The sequence below is a fragment of the Halichoerus grypus genome, chromosome 3 (genome assembly GCF_964656455.1).
Source record: "Halichoerus grypus chromosome 3, mHalGry1.hap1.1, whole genome shotgun sequence".
Lineage (NCBI taxonomy): Eukaryota > Metazoa > Chordata > Mammalia > Carnivora > Phocidae > Halichoerus > Halichoerus grypus.
The window spans coordinates 143,540,640-143,567,845 of NC_135714.1; the positions used below are offsets into that span (position 1 = coordinate 143,540,640).

General features: G+C 35.3%; 1 protein-coding gene and 1 pseudogene across 2 annotated transcripts in view; both read right to left on the reverse strand.

The window, feature by feature from the left end:
• Positions 1–27,206, reverse strand: part of SPOCK3 (SPARC (osteonectin), cwcv and kazal like domains proteoglycan 3) — a 483,784-nt gene that overhangs the window by 265,426 nt on the left and 191,152 nt on the right. For both annotated transcript variants that reach the window (XM_078069416.1, XM_078069415.1), the window contains exon 4: positions 7,632–7,746. In XM_078069416.1, coding sequence (XP_077925542.1) covers positions 7,632–7,746 — 115 coding nt within the window. The remainder of the gene's footprint in view (positions 1–7,631; positions 7,747–27,206) is intronic.
• On the reverse strand, positions 78–2,037 carry LOC118548304 (putative ATP-dependent RNA helicase DDX43 pseudogene; annotated as a pseudogene).

Sequence of the window (27,206 nt, forward strand, 5' to 3'; positions counted from 1 at the left end):
TGCCAGCATGTTTCCCATACTACCATATATCTTGAGATCTCCTCTCAGGAGGCTGGTACCACTTTTCAACAAGGGCATTAATAATAAAACTTCTGGGGTTTTCCTTGGGGTTTCCTCAATTTTTTCTCCATTTCTTTTTTCAGTTTATTCACCTCATACCTCCTGGCCATTGCCACAAGATCCTCTGGGATACTCTGTTGCGCTCTTTCCAGAATATTAATTAACTCTCCAGCAACCCCCCAGTCATTTATAGTGAGGAGAATAATAGATATCCCAGTTCTCCCTGCTCTTCCAGTGTGCCCTACTCTGTCTCCCTGCTCTTCCAGTGCGCCCTACTCTGCACGTATTCTTCGATGTTCTGGGGGAAATCATAATTATAGACGTGTGTGATATCAAGGACATCAAGACCCCGAGATGCCAAGTCGGTGGCAATCAATATTCTTACTTTACCTGTTTTAAAGTTTTCTAATGCCCTCTCTCGGTCACTCTGCTCCCTATTACCGTGAAGGGATTCCACTGATACATGTCGCAGAATCAGGTCACTTGATAGGTGGTCAGCAACAGCTTTTCTGCTGACAAACACTATGACTTTGTCTTTGGGAGACTTGCTTTTTAGAAAAGTTTGGATATGAGAGCGTCTCTCTTCTTCGGTGGTGACAATTTTGTTTTGTTTCACGGTACTTACTGCCACTAGATCCAAAGTACAAACATATACAATCATTGGCTCTTTCAAATAAGTCTGTGCAAGTCGACAGACAGCATATGGCCACATTGCACTTGTCATAATAGTCTGCTTGTCTGGGTGCACATCTAATAAAATCTTCATTATCTGGCGTTCAAATCCCATATCTAGCATCTTGTCAGCTTCATCTAAAACCAAGTAGGTTACATTTCTGAGGTTAACAAAGTTATTCATTTGTAGATCATTCAGTCTTCCAGGAGTTGCAATAATAATATCTACTCCTTTTTTCAGATCTTGTATTTGTCCATTTCTATCTCCACCGCCATATATACACACACTTTTGAGGCCTTATATGAATACTTAGAACATTCAGCTTCCACTTGAAGTGCTAACTCGCACGTAGGTGTAAGGACTAACAGGCCGGGTCCATTTCTTTTTCCACTAATTACAAGCTGTGAATCCAAGTGTATAAATCCGGGCATTAAGTAAGACAGTGTTTTCCCAGTTCCAGTTGGGGTTACTCCTATAAGATCTACACCTTGTAAAACTATCGGCCATGACTGCGACCGGATCGGTGTTGGCTTTTGAAAGCTTGCCTTTTTAATGTTTTCCATAACCTCAGGATAACACTGAAAAGCATCCTCTAATTTACAAGTAGGATTGGGTATACGACGCTTCTCCCCTTCTTTCAAGTCATCACACATTATATTATAATTTTCTTTCCTCCAAATGTCTACTTGCACTTGTGACATTGAACTTGTTGCTTCTGACTCCAGGTAAAGGTTTTTCTTAATTGGTGGTAAATCTTCCCACTTTTTTCCCCCCATTTCAAAGCATCTTCTCAAATTTGATCCCAATCAATGGCTGATTCTCTGTAACATTACTACCTGTCTTTACATCTCTTCCAACAGAAGGTTGGAATGCAACAATATCAGTTCTGAGTTTTGAATTGTAATTTTCTTGTTTTTTAACAAGATTATCTATCACTGTTTTGGCCTTCGCCTGCATCACCTTGTTGCCAAAGATTCTGACCTCTACTTCTTCTGAATGACCTTTTATTATCTGTATTTTCTTTGGATGTTTTTTATTTTTGACCCTCCATGACTGATCACAGGACCGACCCACACGTTATTCAGTCCAAAGCAAAGCGGCGGTTCTCGGAGGCCAGCGGCCACAGGTTGCTGGAGGCCGGAGGGGTTCCTCCAGCCTCCACCTCTGCCACCCCTACCGGCCTCCTGACCTCTTCGATTTGGGTCCTCCGTCGGCCTCCCTTCCAGAGCACGGGACACTGCCAAGTTTCGCCGGAAAGCAACAACCCATGAGGAGGCGTTGGTGCCTGCTTCTTGCTTCGACATGGTTCCGTGAGGCAGATCCAGCACGTCCGACGTCGCTCCCATCTGGCGCTGCACCACTCCACGGTGCCGTCGTAGAGTCTTCTACCGATGGATTATGTTTTTTATCCATTCAGCCCCTCTATGTCTTTGATTGGCGAGTTTAGTCCACTTACATTAATAACAATTATTGATAGGTATGCACTTATTGCCATTTTGTTAATTGTTTTCTAGCAGTCTGTTCCTTTTTCTCCTGTCTCTTCCTTTGTGGTTTGGTGATTTTCTTTAGTGTTATGTTTAGATCCTTTTACCATTTTCTTTTGTATTTTTACTATAAGTTCTTGCTTTGTGGTTACTGTGAGTTTCACATATAACATTCTATATATGTAACAGGTGGTTAAGTGATTTTTTTTTTTATATAGATCTTATTTATTTGAGAGAGAGAGAGAAAGAGAGAGCAAGAAGGAGAAGCAGACTCCCTGCTGAGCAGAGAGCCCAATGTGGGGCTTGATCCCACAACTCCAAGATCATGACCTGAGCCGAAGTCAGATGCCCAATAGACTGAGCCACCCAGGTGCCCCTAAGTTGATCTTTTTATATTATACATCCTTTAATTAGTTAATGTAGTTTTAGTTAATTTTACTACTTTTGTCTTTAACTTTCATACTTGTCTTATAATTGATTGATTCACTATCTTTACTATGTGTTCACCTTTTCCAGTGAGATATTTTACTTTCATATGTTTTCTTGTGATTAATTAGGGCCATTTCTTTTCTACTCACAGAAGTCCCTTTAACATTTCTTGTAAGGCTGGTTTAGTGGTGATGAACTTCTTTGCTTTTTGCTTGTCTGGAAAACTCTTAATCTCCCCATTTAATTCTGAATGATAACCTTACAGGGTAAGGAATTCTTAGCTGAAAGTTTTTTTTTTTTTTCTTTCAGTATTTTGAATACATCATGCCACTCCCTCTGGCAAGCAAAGTTTGTGTTGAAAATTTTCTGATAGTGTTATGGGTTTCCCTTTTATGTAACAAGTTGTTTTCCTCTTGCTGCTTTTAAGATTTTTTTTTTTTTCTCTTTAACTTTTACGTTTTAACTATAATGTGCCTTAGTGTGGATCCCTTTGTGTTCATCTTGTTTAGAACTCTCTGGGCTTCTTGGACCTGAATGTCTGTTTTCTTTCCTGGATAGGGAAGTTCTCTGCCATAGTTTCTTCAAATAAGTTTTCTGGACTTTTCTCTCCTTTCTCTTTTTTACACCCCTATAATACAAATGTTATTCTGCTTAATTCTTTGTCAGAGGTCCTTTAAAATAGCTTCACTTTAATTTTTTTTTCTTTTTTCTGCTCTATCTGGGTGAGTGTCATTGCTTTGTTTTCCAGCTCACTGATCCATTATTCTGCTTCATCCAATTTCTTGTTGAGACTCTCAAAGGTAATTTTTTAGTTTAGTTATTGTATTCTTCAGCTTTATATTTTTTTGTTTGGTGCTTTCTTATATTTTCTATCTCTTTGTTGAAGTTCTCACTGTGTTCATCCATTTTTCTCCCAAGTTCAGGAAGCATCTTTATGACCATTCCTTCAAACTCTTTATCAGGTAAATTGCTTATTTGTGCTTCATTAATGTCTTTTGCTGAGGTTTTGTCTTGTCTGTTTTTTGGAAGAGTCTTCTCTTTCCTCATTTTGCCTGACCCTCTGTGTTTGTTTCTATGTATTAGGCAAATCAGCTACCTCTTCCCATCTCAAAGGAGTGGCTTAATGTAGGACATAACCTAATGTAGGAGATAATGTAAGGCTTAGAAGTGCTATCCTGCCTGGCAGCCAGAGGCATCCCCTGTGTGAGCTGCTGTTGTGAGGCTGCAGCTACAGGATGGGAGTGGGCAAGGATCTCACCGGCCCAGTTGTAGCATGTGGTTGTGTGACATAGGGGTCGGCATGGCTCTCACTCGAGCCCACACGTGATGTGTGGCTGCAGCATAGGAGTTGGTGGGGCCCTCAGTAGCGCATACCCTCTGGTGCTAACAGGTTAGAGGGAGAGTTCTAAGATGGTATCCACCAGTGCCTGCATTTGCAATGAGTTTGCAAAAATGGTACCTAACAATGACTTTGTCCTCAGAGAGAGTCCCAACAAGTTATCGTCTTTCCAGCAGATGCTTTAAGATCAGTAATTACATCTCCTTCACATATATTTTAGGTACTTTCAAACAGTTGATTTTGTGCTGGATCCTAGGACAAACCAAATGGTTTTCTTGGATGTAATTCCCATTTGTTTTGAAAGCAAGGCATTTGGGGCACTCATCTGTCCTGTGAAAGATCTAGGGGCTGGGGTGCCTGATGTAGAGCATAGATCTTTCACTTCTTAGGGAAAAGTTCTGTATTTTTGAAATCCATCCTGATTATAGATTGCTGTTCCTGTTTTGTGTGTATGTGTGTGTGTGTGTGTTTGTTGTTTCCTAATGTACCCTTTTCTCCGTTGTTGTGGAGGCTCTGTTCATTCAGTTTTTAGGTCTTTTTCAGAGAAAATTATTCCATATGTAGTTGTAAATTTGTTGTGTCCACCAAAGGAGGTAAGTTCAGGATTTTCCTACACTGCCATCTTGAACCCTTCTTTTTCAATGAATTTATTTAAAGATGTTTGTTGATTGACTCTTATGTCCTTTCCAGACTATCTTTAATCAATAAGCACACGGCACACAGAAAAAAACTTCAGACTTAGATTATCTAGGTTGACCAGTTAATTGATCAAACTACTCAATTTTCTTCTCTTAGCTTATTCAAAAATAAAAGCTATCTTAATACATTCTCCAAAGAAAATATATACTAGCCAGCATGTCAAGTTGAGTATAAAGTAGTAAGTAAGACATAGACACTGCCTTCATGAAACTTCCTGTCAGTTGAAGGAGATTAATGTTAGACAACTTATTACAAATGTAATGAGTATTTCAAAATGAGTTCAGGGTTCTAAGGTAGTGGGAAAATGGATGTGTCATCTAGTTTGGGAGGGGTGGGAAATTAGGAAAACTTTGAAAAATAAGATTCTCCCTACAAAGCAAATAGAAAATTCCATTTTCTCTTTTATGAGATCAAGAAAAGAAAAAAAATTAATAAGCTGTTCCTTTAAATAAAAACAGTAGTAATTTCTAATCTAAACTATGTAAGTGGCCAGAATTGATTAATTAAACTGTTTTCCTTGTTTTCTGTGCCCCATCCCCATATCACACACACAACCCCCAGATTTAAGACCTGCTTTATTTACATTAGCCACTTTTATTGATCAAACTGCTTGGTAAAACTCTCCTTCCCTAAGTGTTGAATAAATATTCACTATGCACTGACATCCTCAAAGTGAATAAAACATACCAAATATTCATCTTAAAATCAATTCTTTGGAAACTAGTTATTTATTTATCGAATATAGTGTGTATTGAGTGCAAATTTTATAATAGTGTCTATTAGAAATAGAACAGGGCTAAATACTATTTACATAAAACACTTGGAAGTCCACCTACTGAAAACATAGTAGTCTCCCCCACTGCCCCAGCCCCCTACTACACCACAGGCAGAGATGGCAATGGTTCTCAATTCAAGAAACGTCACCTGTTTATATTAAAGAAATATTCTAACTATTGGTTCTGAGGCTTTATCATGTTAAGAAAGTTTCTTTCTGTCTGTAGTTATGCGCTGTTTTTTTCTTAATAATTTAGAGAAGCAGTGAGACAGCACAGTTGTAAAAAGCATGGACTTTGGTGTCAGTATATATAGACTGAAATCAATGCTCTGAAAATTCCCAGCTCTGTGATCTTGAGTCAGTTACTTTAACCTCTCCTGGCTTCAGTGTTCAGCAGTTGTGGAAAGGAAAGAGTCCCTGCCCCAAGCATGAGATTAACTGTGAGTTCTTCAGTTGCTCTTTGACTTGGTTCAAGGGACCAGGGGTGAAATGGCCAATGAGGTGTTAAATGTGTGTAGATGAAAATCCTTCCCAGGGTCTCTGAAAGTTGTGATAAAACAGTTTTGGCTTTTATATGAAATGAATTGACTAAGTCTCTGCAATTTAGGTGAGGGATTATACAGGAATTCATTTCAACACCACCCTTGTATCGATCCCTCAAGTAAAAATCAACTCTTCCCCATCCCGTTCATACATACATTTGCATATTAATATTTAATTTTTTGATGATTAATTAATATGAATCCAAGAAATGCAGAACGTTTTTGAAATCCTAAGGAAATAAATAGAAAAATAAAATTCTGGCCTGAAGTTTTGGTATCCCTTGATAAAATTAACATAGAGGACATGATTGAGTAGGGAATATATTGCTGATAATTCTGCTTTCCCATTCTGTGCCCTCCCACAGTACATTGACTTTATAGCAATGCTATTTCCTAGAAGTCTTTTACACTTCACATCCCCAAACTGTTGTTCTCTTTCTTCCTCTCTCTCTTACTTCTGCAAGTACACTATTGGTATGCCATGATTCTTTTGTCCCAAGTGAACTCATTCCTAAACTCTTTATCTTGGTTGCATTAGCCTGCCTTGGCACTTGAAATCTGCCACTGTTGATGTGGCATTATGGAATAAACTCTTCTACTCCATTCAGCATGTAATAACAGGCTTTATGCATATGTGCTTTTATATCAATAAGAAAAGTCAACCAAATTTAAATTTTGCCATTTTCTAGAAATGTTACTTACATTCCTATCCTCTAATGCTTTTAATCTCTGTTGGTGTGTTTGAATAATATACTTTAGAGTAAGTACACTGAAGTCAAAATGCATTTAATCTCTGAACATACCCAAATAGTGAAATTCCCTTGCTCATTTGATGTAAGAGCAATACAGGTCTGATATCACAAAAAAGAGTGTTCTCATAAAGAGAATTTTTTTTAAAGTAATAAAGGGAATGAATATACCTTCTTGCTTCAGTCAGTTACCCAGTGATTTCACTTTTGGTTATGGCATGTTTCAATCCTTAGGACTCAGCATGAAACTACACAGGCTATTTCTAAATTACTGATCCTTTTCAAAATAGAGCATATCTGACAGAAGCAGTGATATCATTACAAAAAAAAAAAAAATATTTAAAGCCCTTTCTTCTTTTTAAATTTTGTGTCAGCTTCCAGACTACAAGGACTCCACCAGTATGAGTGGAGTATGAGTATGAGTGCTTCCTTAAAGGAAGGTGTCCTCAAGGATTTTAGGTCCATGTTTCTATATTGTGACTTTTCATCTTTTTTTATGAACATCTCTCATTTTTTTCCTTTAACTTTTTTCCCAATTCTTCCCTAAAGAAAATATCTTTCAAAAGGCATAAGCATAAGTATTTAGAGTGTACCAAAATTATACTTAGTCTTTAAAATGGAAAAAGTGTAACACTTTACCCAATCTTCACAAAATCCTCTTTATTCAATAATATATGCCTAAATTCTGTAATCTATAGTAATTCTGACTGATTACAATGTTTAACCCAAGTGAATCATAATTGTATTAACCAAGCTTCTAAAATTGTTTCAATAAAACTCTGGATAAAAGCTTAGCAGATATTGCCAAATATTTACACTCTGCAGTTATTCATGGTAAAGAGTACTATTCAATCAGTGGAATTTAATTTAATAATGTTTACCTGTGTGTAAGCCTCCGGTGACTAATGCAGACTGCAGTCTGAGAATCTTGAGCAATGCATACTTTATGGCGACTACATTTCATCTTTAGGCATGGATCTTTAGCTGGATCTAAAGCTAAAAAAAATTGTTCAGAAAATATTAAGATATGTTTCTGCAAAATGGAGGTATCTAATCTCATCAAACAGTTTGATCAAGGAATTTACATAGCAGTTCAGCTCTAAATTTTCTTCACATTCTTCCTCTTTTAAGAGATGCTTCTATTTCTACCTGCCTAACTCAGAGTTCATAGACGGCTGCAGTTTAGTTTTATTTATTCTATTCAGAAGCTAACATACACCCCTATGAACAAACAATGTGTAAACAAAACAAACTTTAAGACCAAAATTTTGTATAGTTGTTACTATCTTCTAGGCAGTAAAGGTGCAGAAATAAAGTTGGGGTATGTTAATGTAATACCTCTGTCAGTGGAGAATTATAATTTCTGCTTCTGCTTTCCCTAGATAGATGCAGGTGGTTAGAGATAAAGAATTAAACCCAAAAGATGTTAGTGGGCATTAATAAGTCTTTGGATATGCAAAAAAAGTCTACAGCTGTACTAGGAACTGGCTGAGTGCATCATGGTAATAACTGAGATGTTTCATTTTCATTTTTAAATTGTGCCTGATGTTTGAACCACCATTTCTCTAGACAAAACCTCTCTCGGTGGATGCCAACACAAAGACTGTGTGACTTGGTGGTGGTATTTTAAATAACAGTTTTAATAAGAAAACTTGCATACAATTCATTCTTTTCATGTTTAAAATTCAGTAGTTTTCAGTATATTAACAGCTGTGAAACTACTATCATAATCAATTTTAGAACATTTTTATCAGCTCAAAGAAACGATACTCCACCAGCTCCTTCACAACCTCTAATAGGAGCACACACTAATATAATTTCTGTTTCTATAGATTTGCCTATTCTGAATATTTTGTGTAAATGGCATTATACAATATGTGGTCTTCTGTGACTGGCTTCCTTTGTTTGGGGCAATGTTTTCAAGGCCCAACCATGTCCTAGTATGCATCACTACCTCATTTCTTTATATTGCTAAATATCATTCCATTGTATAGATATGCCATATTTTATTTATCCATTCACTAGTTGAGGGGAATTTTGGTTGTTTCTACCTTTTGTTTATTATGAATAATACTCCTATTGGTAATCACTATTGGTGATGTTTGGTGATATTATGTTGTGATTTTTGTGGGTAGAAAGCCAGGGAGGGAGTTGGCACAAATAAGAAAAAGGCACTGAGTGTCCACTTTGGGTACATGTCACAACTGAGAGAAAAAAAACCCATGCAGGATGGAAACTGAAAATAAAATTCTAATGCATGTCGAAAAATGGAGCCAAGGTGACCTGAAAAAATGTGTATTTAGAATATGAAGAAGTATTTGGGAGAGCCCTGAACTTTTCACTGAACATGAAATGTGGATTTGAGCCAAGTTTTTCAGATCTTAAACCTAGCATAAACTAAAGCTAACATCTGGTGTACAAATCAAATTTAGCTTTATGAATGTGTTAAGTCAATAACCTAACTAAAGTTAATACATTTTCATAAACAATAAATAAAACCAATTTCAATCAAATACAGATATAAACTGCATATATAGATGCATATATATAAAACACATATTTTGGAGCTCCTGGTTGGCTTAGTTGGTTGAGCATTCAACTCTTGATTGTGGCTCAGGTCATGATCTTGGGGTCATGGGATTGTGCCTTTGTCAGGCTTCAGACTCAACGAGGAGTCTGCTTGAGATTCTCTCCCCTTCCCCGACCCCCGTTCATGCTCTCTCTCTCTTTCTAAAATAAATAAATAAATAAATCTTGTAGAAAACCTACATATTTTCTTTCTTCAAAAATATATATTTCTACAAAACTCTTGAGATTCCAAATACTCATGAGATTTAAAATTAAAAATACTAACACATATAGTTGATAACATGTTAACTAGTAGACATCTTACATCATAATAAAATGGTCAAATGCATCTATTTGGAACATAAATGTTTAAGTTTCCTCTAAGAAAAAAATTTTTGACAATCAATGATTAGATCAATTATAGCTTCTCTTAATTTCCAAGTAATTTCAAAACTTAAGACAAACAATAGTAATTTTATTCTTTATGAAATGTTCAATATACTTTGTTCACCATGCAAATGCAAGTTGCTAGAACATTCTCATTATATTATCACAGTTTAAATTATCACTAATTAGAGGGCGCCTGGGTGGCTCAGTTGGTTAAGCGACTGCCTTCGGCTCAGGTCATGATCCTGGAGTCCCTGGATCGAGTCCCGCATCGGGCTCCCTGCTTGGCAGGGAGTCTGCTTCTCCCTCTGACCCTCCCCCCTCTCATGTGCTCTCTCTCATTCTCTCTCTCTCAAATAAATAAATAAAATCTTTAAAAAAAAAAAAAATAAAAAAAAATAAAAAATAAATTATCACTAATTAGAAAACTGTCTCACTGAACTATTGCACTTTAGATCTGCATGACTTCTTGTTAAACAACATAAAAGAAAAACATACGATAACTTAGAAGGCATTAAAATGTTTGGTGCTATTTCTAATCATTAGCCTATTTTTATTTTTTTAATATTTTATTTATTTATTTGAAAGAGAGAGAGAGGCAGCATGAGCGGGAAGGGTAGAGGGAGAGAGAGAGAGAGAATCCCAAGCAGACTCCACGCAGAGCATGGAGCCTGATGTGGGGCTCGACCCCAGGACCCCGAGATCATGGTCTGAGCTGAAACCCAGAGTTGAACACTTAACCAACTGGGTCACCCAGGTGCCCCCTATTTTGACTTTTAATTGTTAATGTCACTTTTAAATATTGATTAAAATTAAACAATTCTGCATAAAAAGCAATGTCATTATACCTACCACTGTATCTTATATTCATATGTCCTACACTCAGTATGAATATATTTAACTTAGGACATAATATTCTGAAAAGGGAGTGTTTTTGTTTTGAAATAAAATAGTATGATACATGTGAAACTATCATAGTTAATCTAGTTACACACCAAATGCAGACCATTAGTAGTTATCTTTACTTATTTCTTCTGGTTTTATTTACCTTATACAGCTTACATTAGATAATTTTCTAAAGTTCCATGGGACTTCTTACATTATATTTCCTTAATAAAAGTAATGAGAACTCAAAAATTAGTGTATAATGAGAGGAAATTATCAGAACAAATATAGCACATGAAAATTAATTTAATAAAATTTTGCATAAAATTCTACATAAATGGTCAAATAAAAGAGTAGTAGTATTTGTCAGGAGCTGGAGAATATAATAGAAAGTGAACATGAAGAATCAGATACATAGGATCTGCAATAAGGAAAAGATCACTTTCTGTGCATGTGATTTTAACCATCTGTATTTTTGAGCAGAACTTACACTGTTGGCAGCTTAAAAAATTATAAAACATCACACACTGTAAATACAGATGCTTGGGATTTTATTCTTGAAATCACAACAATAACACAACCATCTTCCCCTTGGCTGAAGCCCATGGATTAGAATCAATCCTGTATTTTAAAAAAGCCTGGCATAAATTCATCACCTCCCTCTGTTGCTATCCTCTTTTTTCCATCTTTTTCAAATTAACATCTCCTATTCTATTCTCTATTACCATATTAGTGCATTTCAGTTTTTCTCAAGCATCCAGTACAATGATCCCTAGAAAGACTTCAGCTAGCATACTTGAATTCATTTGGCCATGTTCTTTTTGTCTTAATCTTTTGTAATCTTCCTGATTGATGTGAACTAACCTGGGAACCTAACTAATACTGTTTTTTGTTTTGCTTTGTTTCAAAAAAAAAAAAAAGGCAGTCTGAATTCCAAACAATTGCCTTATACTTTCACTTGTTATGTAGTTGCATTTCACTTGTGATATAGATTTCCCTCACTCTTTCACCAGAATATTTGTTTTTCAGTCTAGAATCCCCCACTCATTGCTAGACCAGGGAAATCTAGGACACATCCAGCCTGACCCAGCTGATAATGGTGGAAGTACCTGAACCAGCAAGGGTAGGTGAGAGCAGGAAACAAACATGAGTGTAGACAGGTATGTCAGTTAAAAAAGATCTAATTCTTGAGGAGAGGTCCTTACATCAGGGTAACCGAAAAGTAAGGACATGTAATGCAGATGCTAGGTCAAGAAAACAAACATGGACTGTGACTGAAAGGTGCTGAATTCCCAATGCAGCTGAGGAATCATTAGTATTCATATTTCATGCAGGTGGTCTTAAAAGAGGGAAAGGCAAAAAGTGGTGTCATTAAGGTGCAAAAATAGGTATTATTGTTAGTATCAAGAACTGAAATAAGCTTTAACAGGGAAGATCAGAACTCCTAATCCGCACAAAATCCCTTCTGGAATTTAAGAGTGTTTAAGAGTAAAAAAAGCCTAGATTTTTAGAAGATTAAATCCCAATGATTCTAGGCTAAAGCCCTCTTAAATAATTTTGCATTTTATTTTTAGTGGGGCTAATAATGAACCAGTTACCTTAGTTAAGCCAATGCCAGAGAAAAGATTTCTTAGAAACTTGACAAATACAATGAAAACTTAACATTCCCAATATTGATTCAGATTTTTCAAAGACAAATGTAGTAAAAAATAGTAATCTCTATGTAGCCTGATAGATTCATCTATAAAAATCAAGCTTTTGGACTAAATGATCTCCAAATTCACATTCTTCTTTCAAGATTGAATGTTATTGGATTTCAGCATACATTTTTGACACCAGATATCCTACATGGAATGGATCCTATCCTCAACAGACTCAACATTTTAATTGGAAAAGAGATATATAAAAAAACAATTAGAATACATTGTTAAGTGGAAATTATACACATTCATATTTAATGTATATATATACATATTTAATGTATATATATATTTAGCTATGTGAAAATACATACACACACAGTTGAAGGAGTCATATAGTGGTGAATGAGAGATAATTAGAATGAATACAAATTTAGGTAGGTTTTGAAACATGTACAATGTGCAAAATGAAAGAAAACTCCATATAAGGAGATAGTATGAAATGCATAAAAGTATAAAAAGGATGCCCTATCCCTGGAAGGACCGATAGTTTAGGATCGATGAAATATAAAATGTGCATGCTGCCTGCAAGTATTATGAAAAAAACACAGGGGAGGCAGATGAAAGCTTTTTACCTTTTGAAGTTCTACCTTTTAGAAATGCCATGTCATTGAATGATTTTAATTTGGAGAGTGACATAATTAGGTTTTATGGTAAAGAGATCACTCACAAAAATTTAGTTATGTTTTGAATAAAATTGGTCAAGACAAGGAAACTAACGAAAGTCCAGGAGAGAAAGGGTAAGAATCCATTCTAGGGGAACTGAGTGTGAAGATGGGCATGGGAACAATGCTGCCTACTGAGCAGAAAAAAAAGAGGATTTTGAGAGGGTCAAGCATTGGTCTGTTGGAATAGGTATGCTGAGACAACCAAATCTGAATCAATGGAATAAATGTCCAACTCCTCACTTCCACCATTTGTGGACTTTTTCTGATATTAATATTGCTATAACTAATTTTCTTTTGATTAGTATTTGCCCAGTTAACTTTTGTCTGAATTCCTTTATTTTCAATTCTTAATTTTATATTTTAAGAATGCTCTTAAAAACTCTTAGATGGATTTATAAGCCCAATCTAAGGTGACCTATCTCTTGTTCTGTTTCAAATGTGATTTTTTTTTTATGCAATTGTACTCTTTCCCCTCACTTTATTTTGCGCTTTTTTTTTTTTTTAAGATTTTATTTATTTATTTGACAGAGAGAGAGAGAGAGAGCACAAGCAGGGGGAGCAGCAGAGGAAGAGGGAGAAGCGATGCAGGGCTTGATCCCAGGACCCTGAGACCATAACCTGAGCCGAAGGCAGATGCTTAACTGACTGAGCCACCCAGGGCCCCTATTTTGTGCTTTCTATTCTGTAATGTTTCTTTTTTTCCCTTTAGTTTTCTTTCCTCTTTCCTGCCTCATAGTGTGTTAATTATATATAATTTTTTAACTTTTCTCTAGAAAAGAGATTATCCTCCGTCTGAAGAGTACCAAGGTCTTAGAACATGTTAAGACCAAATCTTTTATATTCAACTTCCACACCATTTTCCATGAGCCACACCTCACTTTACCAACAAACCACTGTAAAATAGTCATTATTTCTATTACTATTTTTACTGACATAGCTAATTTAAAATGATCAAATCTACCAATTTATTTGCCCATCATTGCTTCTTGCAATTCACACTTCCTTTTTGGGTTCTCTTGTATAATTTTATTTGTGGAAGCATATCGTTTTATAGTTCTTCTAGCATATGCAATTTGTGCTATAACTTTTATATATTTTTCTGAATGTATCTTTATTTTCCAATCATTTTTATTTTTTTAAAGATTGTATTTATTTCAGAGACAGTGAGAGAGAGAGAGAGCATGAACAGGAGGAGGGGCAGAGGCAAAAGGAGAAGCAGACTCCCCCCTGAGTCCGGAGCCAGACACGGCTCAATCCCAGGGCTCTGGGATCATGACCTGAGCCAAAGGTCAGGACGCTTAACCGACTGAGCCACCCAGGTGCCCCTCTAATCATTTTTAAAGAATAGTTTAGCTGTGTCTGGAATTCTTATTTGATAATTACTTTTTTCTAGTCACAATAAAAAATATTATTTCATGGTATTTTGCCCTCTGTTGCCACTAATTAATAAGTCTATTTCTAGTCTGTAGTCCTCTGTAAGCAATCAGCCTTTACTCCCTGGATATTACAATATTTTCTTATCATCAAAACTTTGTGTTGTGAAATGCTTATCTCCAACTATTATAGCAAACACATAAGCAAATATGTCCTTCTCTTTGAATTTCAGCTAGTAACATAAGTATACTTAAGTAAATAAAGAACTCTTTAGCTGTTTGAAAAAAAAAGATCAAGAAAACAAAAACTAAGTTAAACACTCATCATGTGCCGTTGAAGGCTGGGTTTCAATTTTGGAAAAATGTTGGAAAAATTACATCACTAAATAATGAAATCAAAGTATGCACCAGCATTCACTTGGTGAAATGTCTCTTTAAGCTTAATTGTGTGTTTTCACATAAAATGAAGTGACCAGTAGCTCAAACATGCTTTAAAAACCTTCACAGTTCAACAATGAAGCACTGAATATGCTTTTGTTGTTGTTTTAACAACAGTTCGTTTCACTAAAACTCTATGTTGTAAAACTATAGGAAGAAGTAGTTTTCTAGGGAATTTTTTTAAACTTGCCAGATGTTATAATGAAAGGCTGTGCAAGTGAGCTGCATGGAAGATAGAGCTAATGCCTGATAGTTAATTAGACTTTTGACAGCCAATTTTGTGGTGCTAAATGTGATTAAATGTGGCTGCAAGTCTTTGGAGTGACTTTTCTTAGTTTTAAACCTTAATATTACTTTAGTTTTATAAAATCCTTCCACTCTAACTCTGGTCTCCCCATTACAAACATTAAATGTGGAAGTCTACACTATTAGCAGATTTCGATGTGACTGCTGGATTAATTTATTTTGTCATAAATATATATCAAAATATCACAATGTTTATTTCAGTAATACCCTATCTTATACAATTGTATGAAATGAAACTGACTACTACATTATAACTCAAAGTTAATAAAAAACTCTAGATACTATTACAAGACAGAATTTCATTCAAAATTCATTCTACTCTAGTATTAAAGTATTGATGACAATTTAAAAATGTCATTCTTTTCTGTTCTTTATTATGCTTTTACTACCATATTATCTTCGAAACTTCTTAAAGTGATAAATGTTAACAGTGTTTCTTTTATAAAAGAGATGCATCAGAATACTTGATTATATGTAAAAAAAACCATTATTTTTACTAATTTCCATTTTCAAAATACTATTTGATATATAAAAATGATGATACTAAATCCCCATCATAAAGATTTAAATTTAGGATTCTCTTTCTAATATTTGAGCTAAATATATCTATGATTCAGTTAGCACTTACTAAGAGGGTGACTAAATAGAATCATAAAGAAAAATCCCTACTAATGGGGCAATAATGTCTTGGCTTATTGAAATAATGTTTACCTGTAGTTTTTGATGATGTCCCTTCATGATTCTATATCTTAATGTCTTCATCTAGAAATTAAAGAAATTGAGCTAATTCTAAAATACAAAATAACATATTCTATAATTGTGTACTTTAACTTACTTGGGAGCTGTTATACAAAAAGGAAGAAATATTTTTAAAAATTAGCCCTGAGTTGAAAAAATGTTCATGTGACTCTGCTTGAATGTGTGTTCAGTGCCTTAAATATTTCCAGACATATAGAAAGCACAACATTTGACATTATCATTTGTACTTTTATTGATAGCTATTAAGGTCCTACAAAATCTCTTGTAATTTGTTATACACCTCTTCTAACCACCCTACGGGAGGATATCTGGCCCACTTTAAGTGACACTCTGCTTTTCTCACCTCTCTATTAGGACACAGAATTACCTCTATCCAATAAAAACCACTGACTCTTAACTCACTGTTTTCCTAAATAAAATTTACTCTTCTATTTTTGCCTACTTAAAAGTAAAAATGATAATTTCTACATGAACTCTTTTTAAAGAACAATGAAGCTAATCCTTGAAAAAACCAAAACGAGACTTCTAAACACAGATTTGTTTCCTCTGAATGCTGTGTCAAACACTATTACCATTAGATAGTTTACACACTTGTGTGCACATACACAGATATGTATATGTATAAACAAGGAATTGTATCAATGGCCATTTAATCTTGGGTGTGAATCGGGAGATAGTCCCCTGAAATCATCTATTCAATCTGATATAAAATTAAAAGTACAGTAAGTTACCACTTCACCACTAGAAGAAATGTTAAAATCAAAAAACTGAACAGAGAAGTGTTTGCAAGAATGTAGATTAACTAACCCAAACATGTGGCTGGTGGGAGTATAGAATGGTATAATCACTATTATTAGTCCAGGTCCAATTAGGAGACAAAAGACACAGTACCTCAAATGGGGAAAGTTTAAAATAAAGAATTTCTAATTATAGTAGAAGAATAAATGTAAAGGAATAAAGAAAGCTCTAAAACATACTCTAATAATGAAACAGAGTATCAACAGAAGAGCCAAACTAGAAAAGTGTGCTTCCTCCCCAGATTTGGGATTCAGTTCTCATTGGAGAAGGTTGCAGTGCAATGGATAGCCCAGAAGTCTATTTGGTTGATGGGGCCAGAGCCAGTTGGCCCATAGTCACTGGCAAAGTGGGTGATACCACACATATTCCCCCCTCCTATCTGGTCTAGGTGCACAGAGGCTGGAGGGAAGGGAACCACAGCTGGGATGGCAAGTAGGCAACACTCATCCAGTAAGTAAGTGAGCTGAAGCCAGCAGGCAGGTGCATGGGGGGAGTTGGGGCATTAGGAGTCCATTTGTAAGTGGGGTGTGTACCTAGGGTTTGTACCCAGGGTACCCAAGTTAAATTCCTTAATTTAACTAAGACCAGATATGCAAGCTTTCCACGGGATTGTACACACTAGTCATGCATCTATGGTGGAGCACCGCTACATGTCTCTCCTTCAAGCATCACTGGAATAGAAGGAGAATCAGAAGTACTCCAGAGCCAGAAAGAGAAGTCCTTCACTCTGCAGACCCTTGGAGTTCCCTATATTGATGAAGCTTAACATTTTGTTTGTTATTGGCCATGCTTACAGAATCCAGTTCCATTACTGTAGAACAGGCAATGAAAAGTGAATTGAGAGATAAGAGGCAGTAAATTGATATCTTGTACAATCTCTTTGGAAAATATTTTGGCAGTTTGTTATATAATTAAACAATACTACATTTTTGAATTTATCCAAGAGAATATCTTGAATGTTCACAAAGAAACTATTACAAAAATATTCATGGTATATTTGGTTATAAGAGCTAACCCAAATATCCATCAATGGGTGACTGCTGTCATACAAAGAAAATTCTTCTCAGCAATCAAACAAACAAAACAAACCCCTGAAACATGCAATAATGTTAGATAAATCTCAAAAACATTATATCAAACAAAACATGGCATAAATGAAAGTATTCAAGTAATATAGTTTCATCTGTATCAAGTTATAGAATGAGCTAAACTAAATTAAAGTGAAAGAAATCAGAACAGTTCAGACAGTGATTGATTGCCTGGATTGGGAGTAGGAAACTGGAAGGAATGAGGTAGAGTAAGTAGTTCGAAGAATGTCTGGAGTGATGGAAATTATCTTTATCTTAATTGAGCTAGTGTTAATTCAATTATTTGCATTCACCAAAATGTATCATATTGTACATTTTAAATTATTGCATTTTATTGTATGTAAGTTATGCATTTATAAAGAAACAATTTACTTTTTTTTCCCCTGGGGCATTTTTTTTTTTTTTAAATCTCCGTGAGAATATTTAAGGTCTTCTAATCAACTCTCTCAGGGCAACAGAGCATACAATCAAAAATCAAAGGTGACAAATTTCACCATTGAAATTTAGATACTAAAAATCAATTCTCCATCAATTGAGCATATTCTTTTGTAATGAATACTGCACAATGCAGATAGGTTAAATTAATGAAAAACACATCATAATTGGAAAGAGAATGCAGAACTGGGTCTCATTTTCTCAAATCTGCTTTCAGATACTATAATGTCTATAAAAGACTTTAGATATAACTGCCAGAATTTAACTATCTTAAAAACAGAGTTTTACACATGTCCAAAAATCTTTAAAACTAAGACTATTTTATAGAACCAGTGGTAACACTGACTGACGCAACAAGTTAATAGAATTTATAACTAAGAATACTTTTCACTTTTTTAAAGAGTTTTTGTTTTGTTTTGTTTTGTTTTGTTTTTGAGAGCGAAAGTGCATGCGTGAGCAAGTGAGAGACGGAGAGGCAGAAGGAAAGAATCCCAAGCAGACTCCATGCTGAGCGAGGAGCCTGAGCTGGGGCTGGATCTCAGTACCCATGAGATCATTACCTGAGCTGAAACCAAGAGTCGGGCGGATGCTCAACTGACTGAGCCACCCAGGTGCTCCAAACTAACAATATTTTTTAATATACATAGTAATATTCAGAACATATTTTACAAATTACATTTTTTTTAATTGTATTTATTTGAGTAAGAGAGAGTGTACAAGCAGGGGAGAGTGGCGGAGGGGGAGGGAGAAGCAGGCTCCCTGGGACCCCAACTCAGGGCTCAATCCCAGGACCCTGAGATCATGACCTGAGCCGAAGGCAGACACTTAACTGACTGAGCCACCTAGATGCCCCTATGAATTAAAGTTTTTAAAATCTTTTTTCAAATATTCCTTATTTCAGCAAACTGATGCTGCTTAAACAGAACTGGAGCTTCAACAATAGCAGACCTTCTTAGTAAAGCAATGGTGATAATTACCCTGGCAGGTAGGTAAACCTTATGGGTCTTTCATAGCCTTCAGTTTGTCATTTCTAATTAATATCATGGCTCACACACACACAAAAATAATCCTTTGCAAAGTACTGATCTGACTATTGTTAAATGAAGCTTTCATTGACTGCCACCTACTTAGGTGCAATTAGATTAAAACCTGTAGGTTGCTCAGATGACTAAATCAAATGAGGGTGCATTTTCTGATACAGACCCTTTCAGTCAGCTTATTTGTTAGACAGTTTAATCTGTACTTTACTCTGGTGCAAATGAAAATTCTAATTGCTATTTACTAAAGGACTGCATCTTTAGCACTATCTATCAAATTAATGGTTTGCTGTATCTGGCAATTTAATATCACAAAATGTCTAGTTTATACATCTAAAAACACTGGAAATTTTTGTTGCCTAAGGTATTTGTCCAAATATTCAAAATACTAAAAAAAGTCTTTTTAGTCATATTCTTGGGATTGTAAATTGACAATGCAATAGGATCCAATAGGGCTTGACTCAAATCATTAGAACACAATCATTGGATTTTGATTTAGAATCTAGTGAGTGACATAAATGACTATAGAATTACAAAATGTGGCTCCATATCAAATACGAGGGGAGTGCCTGAGTGGCTCAGTCATTAAGGGTCTGCCTTCGGCTCAGGTCATGATCCCAGGATCCTGGGTCCGAGCCCCACATTGGGCTCCCTGCTTGGTGGGAAGCCTGCTTTTCCCTCTCTCACTCCCTCTGCTTGTGTTCCCTCTCTCGCTCTGTCTCTCTCTGTCAAATAAATAAATAAAATCTTAAAAAAAAAAAAAAAAGATGGGACCAGAGGATACAAAGGGCTATGATGTTAACTCTGTAAGTACTCTTTGATATTAAATATTAGAAATATATTTTTCTTACTAATTATTAAAAATAAAAAGAACATGATTAGAATAATACCATATGCAACAGTGACAACAAAACTGAAACATGGTAAATTCTAAGGGACTCCGTGATTGATCCATGGGGAAGCAAGATCAAAGTAAAAAGGAAACAATGTTGCTGTATATTATTTTTCAACCTTAAAACTTACATGATGGCTAAAATAATTTGAAAACTGTTAATATTGCTTTTTTGGATATTTGGATATTTGGAAACCTCCACTCTATTGTATATTAATATTCCCATGAAGAAACTGGGATATGTCACTGTGAGATGCAAGAAGAAGAATCTAGAAAATACTCAGTTTAAACTTGCAAATTTAATTATTTTATGAGAAAATGGTTTGGGAAAAGTGTTTTCCAGATTCTAATCACACCATTGCTGTCCCTACTCTAGCATATTAACAATGAGTCTGAAAGATTAAGATCATAGGATTATCCTGCGGTATGGAATGGATCTCTTTTAGACTAACCATGTAGTAGAGAAAAGTTCTAAAATAACAAAGGAATGAAAGAAGAGCTTTCTCATTTGTTGTGGACTAAATGTTTGTGTCCCCCTAAAATTCACTTGTTGAAATCCTCACCTGCAATGTGATGGTGCAGCAGTCCTTTCTTAGCCATGGTTTCAATTTCTGCAGTTTTAGTTAACTACTACTCATGGTCAACCACAGTCTGGAAGCAATGGTCTTCCTTCATGTATCAGAAGGCCAATAGTAGCCTAAAACTACATCACAATGCCATATCGTTAATTCACCTCACTTCATCTTATCATTTTATCACCTCACATCATCACAAGAAGATGAGTGCAGTAGAATAAGATATTTTGGAAAAAGGGAGGGAAGGAAAGGACCATATCCACATAACTTTAATTATGGTATATTATTATAATTGTTCTACTTTATTAGTAGTTATCGTTGTTAATCTAGTCCTGTGTCTAATATATAAATTAAACTTTATCATAAGTATGTATGTATAGAAAAAACATAGTATACAAAGGGTTCGGTACTATCCATGGTTGCAGGCATTCACTGGGGGTCTTGGAACATATCCCCCGAGGATAAGAGAGTACCCCTGTATTAGGTGGGGAAGCCTTTGTGGATAATTAGATCATGATGGTTGGGATTAGTACCTCATCAAAGAGACCCCAGGAAGTTCTGCCTCTCTTTTTCACATGAGAATTCAATGAAGATATAATGAGAAGACAACAGTCTGCAAACCAGGAGAAGATCTCCCCAGAACCCTGCCATCCTGGCACCTGATCTTACAATTGTGGCCTCCAGAACTGTCAGAATGTCTATAAGCTGCCCAGCCTATGGTTTATCATAGCAGCCCACCACACTGATTAAGAGACTATCTATCTTTCTCTTTCTGGGTGTGAATGAGGGGAAAAAAGGGAAGAGGAATGATGACGGATAGCAAAAAAAAAAAAAAAAAAAAAAGAAAGAAAATCTGAGTCTTTATTTCCCTTTTTTTAGGTTTCCTTCAAGCCAACTAACTCTTGGGCAATGCTCATATGAATGAGAGTAAAACAGAAGGCAGATGGGATCATTTGACAATCTCTGCCCCATCTTTTGAACACTACCACCACTTCAAAGACTCCTATAATATTCTGGGGCACTGGTATGTCTAAGTAACTATTGTCGGCAGACTTGATCAATCAAAAGGCCCCTGTGGACTTTTAGGGCCACCCTCATTAAGGACACATTAAGGGACTTTTCTCATTTGGCACATGGCAGATAATATAGACCAAGAGATTTTACATATATATATATTATATATGCATATATATGTATATATACATATATATTATATATATCATATATATAAATATAATGTATGGTGATTAACATAACATAATAAATAAATAAATAAATAAATATTTATTTATTTGTATTATATATATATTTTACTCATTTGAGTTCAGCTCTCATGTGATATATAGTTGTACATTGATCTTGATTAAAGAGTGCAAGAAACAACCAGATTCTCTATCCAATTTTCAGAAAGTGTTAAATTAGCTCCTTGCACCTAATATTTCACTCTTTTCAATACAAACTCAAGAAGTATTTTTAGTAGTTTTTATATAATGAAATGTCCAGCACAGTTTAACTATCATACAATTCAGAATGTTTCCATGTCTCATTCATTCTTCAGCCATGGTCCTACTTCAGTTTTGGAATTTAGATGGCATACTATTATATATGGAAAACCCTGAAAACTCTACCAAAAAACTATTAGAACTACTAAATGAATTGCAGGACACAAAGTCAATATACAGAAATCAGTTGTATTTCTATACATTAATAACAAACTATCAAAAATAAAGAAATTAAGAAAGCAATCTCATTTACATTTGCATAAAAAAAGAATAAAACACCTAGAAATAAATTTAACCAAGGAGATGAAAGACCTGTGCACTAATATGATAAGACATTGATGAAAGAAATTAAAGATGCAAATACATGGAAGATATTCCATGCTCATGGCCTGAAAGAACTGATATTGTTAATTTCCATACTAATACTCAAATCAATCTATAGCTTCAACATAATCCCTATCAAAATTCCAATGGCATTTTTCACATAAATAAAACAATCCTAAAATTAGTGTGGAACCAGAAAAAAAAAATCCCAAACAGCCAAAGCAATCTTGAGGAAGAACAAAACTGGAGGTATTATGCTCTTTGATTTCAAACTATAGTACAAAGCCATAGTAATCAAAACAATATGATTTTAGCATAAAAAGACACATAAGAGCACCTGACTGGCTCAGTCAGTGGAGCATGCAACTCTTGATCTTGGGGTTGTAAGTTCAAGCCCCACATTGGGTTTAGAGATTACTTAAAAAAATAAAATCTTAAAAGAAAAAAAAAAACAGACACATAAATCCACAGAACAGAATAGAGAGTTCAGAAAAAAACCCACATATATATGGTCAGCTAATTTACAACAAAGAAGCCAAGAATGTACAATGGGGAAAAGACAGTGTTTTCAATAAATGGTATGGAGAAAACTGGACAGCCACATGCAAAAGAATGAAACCGGACTACTATTTCACCATATATGGAAATTAATTCAAAATGGATTGAAAAGTTTGAATACAAGACCTCAAACCATAAAATTTTAGAATAAAACATAGGTGGTAAACTCCTTGATACTGGTCTTGGTGATGATTTTTTGGATCTGATTCCAAAAGCAAAAATAAAGAAGTGGGACTACATCAAACTAAAAAGTTTCTGTAACAAAAGAAACCATCAACAAAATAAAAAGGCAACCTACTGAGTGGAAACAATACTTGCGAATTATATATCTGAGGGGTTAATGTCCAAAGTGTATGAAGAACTCATACAAGTTGATAGTAAAAAAAAAAAAAAAATCCTAAACAATCCAATTTAAAAATGGACAGAGGGTATGAATAGACTTCTTCCCAAAGAACGTATGCAGATGGCCAACAGGTACATAAGAGGAGGCTCAACATCACTTTCTTCAGGGAAATCAGGTCAAAATCACAACGAGATATCATCTCACACCTTTTAGAATGGCCATTATCAAAAAAGATATGAAAAAAATGTCAGCAAGGGTATGGAGAAAAGAGAACTCTTGTGCAATGTTGGTAGGAATGCAATTGGTGCAGCCCCTATGGAAAAATAGTATGGAAATTTCTTAAAAAATTAAAAATAGGACTACCACATGATCTAACAATTCTATTTCTGGGTATTTAAAGAAAACAAAGACATTAATTCAAAAAGATACATGCATCCCCATGTTCATTGCAATATTATTTACAATAGTCAAGATACGGAAACAACCTTAAGTGTCCACTGATGGATGAATGGGTAAAGAAAATGTGAGATATGCACATAGATATCTATATCTCTCTACATATACAGATCTATATAAATCTATATATACAGATACATATATAAATACACATATATTCATATATAAATGTAAGGATAGATAGATGATGATAGATGATAGATAGATAGATAGATTGAAGAGCAATAGAATACTCTTCAGCCATAAAAAAAGAATGAAATCTTAACATTTGCAACAACATGAGGGCAATTATGCAACTTGAGGGCATTATGCTAAGTGAAATAAAATCTGACAAAGACAAATACCATACGATTTCACTTACATGTGAAATCTTAAAAACAAACAAAAATAAGCTCATAGATAACAGAGAACAGATTGGTGGTTACCAGAAGCTGAGATGAGGGTGAAGTGGAGGGAAATGGGTGAATGGGGTCAAGGTACAAAATTTCAGGTTAAAATAAGTAAGTCATGAGGATGTAATGTACAGCATGGTGACTATAGCTAATAGTATAATAAATGCATATATGAAAGTTGCTAAGAAAGTAAATCTTAAAAGTCCTCATCACAAGAAAAAAGACTGTAACTATATATAGGGATGGATGTTAACTAGACTTATTGTGACCATTTCACAATACATACAAATGTTGAATCATGTTGTATACTTAAAACTAATGTTAATATTGTATGTCATTTATATCTCAACAAAAAGAGTATATTGTATGTAACTGTTATGTCTGAAGATGGTACACTTAACTCTCATTTAAATTTATACTCAAATTATAAAACATTACTTCAACTACATATAGATTTAGGTAACCTTCTAAATGACTTCCAATTATTATTGAGAGTCTCTGAATTTAAATCTCAGTAACAAATCCACTTAAATTCTTCTGACCAGGCCTCCTCTTCAAGCTATCAGATTTCTGATGCTCCTTCCAATGCCTACTCAAATGCCAAATAGGAAGTCTCTCAGTTCCCCTAAGTACCTTCACTAGTATGAATGCCAAAGGTGCTGGTAGGTTTTCTTCCAATGTAGGAGAATAGATCGCCTCCCAGTTTTGTCACCTGAGGTCCAAAGTAGCGCTCCGATGCAAAGGATTCTGTATTAGTCAGGATTCTCCAGGAAACTCAACCAATAGGAGATATATGTACATATATAAAGAGATTTATAATAAGGAAATGGCTCACACAACTATGGAAGTTAAGAAAAAAAACAAAACTCAGGCAGTGTTTTCAGTTGTTTTTTATAATGAAATGTTTGACAGTTTAACTACCATACAATTTAGAATGTCTCCATGTCCCATTCATTCTCCAGCTGGGGTCCTACTTCAGTGTTGGAATTCTGGAGTGGAATAAGGAAAGTTCTTGTTACCCCTACCTCACCCGCAGACTCACTAATAAGTGTTTCTGACAGCTATAGTCCTTGGTCTAAAGGACACAGTCCTCCCGACATGTGTGAGAAATGTTCAATTGCTGATTCTTCCTCAGGGTATGCTGTTGTGGTTTCCGTGGAGATTCTCCAGCAGGGCACCTGTGGCTGCAGGTGGCCTAGATAGGGCCATTTCTTCACATTGTCTAGCCACTTCTGACTCTCCCATCCACCTCTGGGAATCCAGAAACCCTATCATCTGTCTCCCAGGTTCAATCCCCCCCGCTCTTCAGGTGGTCCGCTTAGTCCTTTTAAAATATCTTTATGATGGACCCTGTCAGCAGAGTGCCCCACAAATGTAAGCATTAGCTCTAACTTTGGTGGAAGAACTGTTCTTTCTCAGTAGAGCCACCCCAATTTGACCCTTTGAAGACAGGAGCAGCAACTTCCAGTGAATAAAATATTCAGGTCCGAGTTAATACCAGTCCTCAAGTCCCTCAGGATAAACTATAGACATAAGGCTCTCCATGTTGTTGCCATGAAGCCACTTCAACTGACAAGAATCAGCTCTCTTTCCCCCCATCAGGGGCAGTGGAGGGGGAACTACATCACACTAACAACTCTTCATAGCAGAATGCGACTCCATCTCTGATCACCTTCCATTTCCATTTAAAATTTCAAACTGCGGTTGACAAAAGCCATTTCATAATCTCTTTGCATCTCCCAAATAAGTAGTCTTACACTTGGATTAGACTTTAAAGTTTCTGAGTCTTTATTACCCATTCTATTGTGGATGGCCATTGAGGCCTCCAATGAAACCCCTAAACAACAAGAAGAGACAAAAATAACTCCTGTTATATATACTTAGGAATAAAAAGCTTAAGTTTTCAGAAAAGTTTCAAGGTTATGGTAAAATGATGCAAATGTATGGTTTCTGTGATTTTTCTACTTATTATACATATATATTTAATATGTATAAATCATGTCAACATTTATAATCATGTATCATTTATATAGAGTGTTAAATGTATACAATTATATAACATAAATATATATAGTATATAATTTTATTTATTTATTTATTTATTTTTTATTTTTTTATTTTTTTATTTTTTTTAAGATTTTATTTATTTATTTGACAGAGAGAGAGATAGTGAGAGCAGGAACACAAGCAGGGGGAATGGGAGAGGGAGAAGCAGGCTTCTTGCTGAGCAGGGAGCCCGATGTGGGACTCGATCCCAGGACCCTGGGATCATGACCTGAGCCGAAGGCAGACGCCCAACGACTGAGCCACCCAGGCACCCTATATAGTATATAATTTTATTGCATATTTTACATATATTCTAATGGGCACAGTTTTCTATTTTAAATAATTTGCATTTAGTCTTTTATCCTAATGTTTTAAATAGAAAAGTATTAAACAAAAAGTCATGTATTCTTCAATTCTCTGTCCTTATGGACAGAAAAGTTATTTTTTACACAATATTAAAATACACATGTTCGGGAATACTAGCCATTCCCTAAATTCTATTTCTTCCTCTCCTGAACACATCATTCATCCACATTCTTTTATCTTCTCTACTCAATAATTGTAACCATGTGACTGAATTTAATCTAGAATATGAAGGAAAGAAATGTATACCAATTTCAGGCTTCTCCCATAAAAATGTAAAGGAAAGAAATGTGCACCAATTTCAGACTTCTCCCATAAATATCTCTCATTCACAGTCCTCCATGGTATATTTCCATTTCAACTGAGATGATTATCTCCCAAGGTTTTAGAAAATCAGATACTGAAGAGGACAAAGCTGCATTTGTGTAAGTCCCTTATCACTGATTGGAGCACAAGCCCCTACAACCTGGAAACGCTTTTGGATATTACATAAGTAAAATTTAATTGAATGGAGATATTAACTTTCTGACCCTTTGCTACTACAGCCTAGAATAACCTCCCTG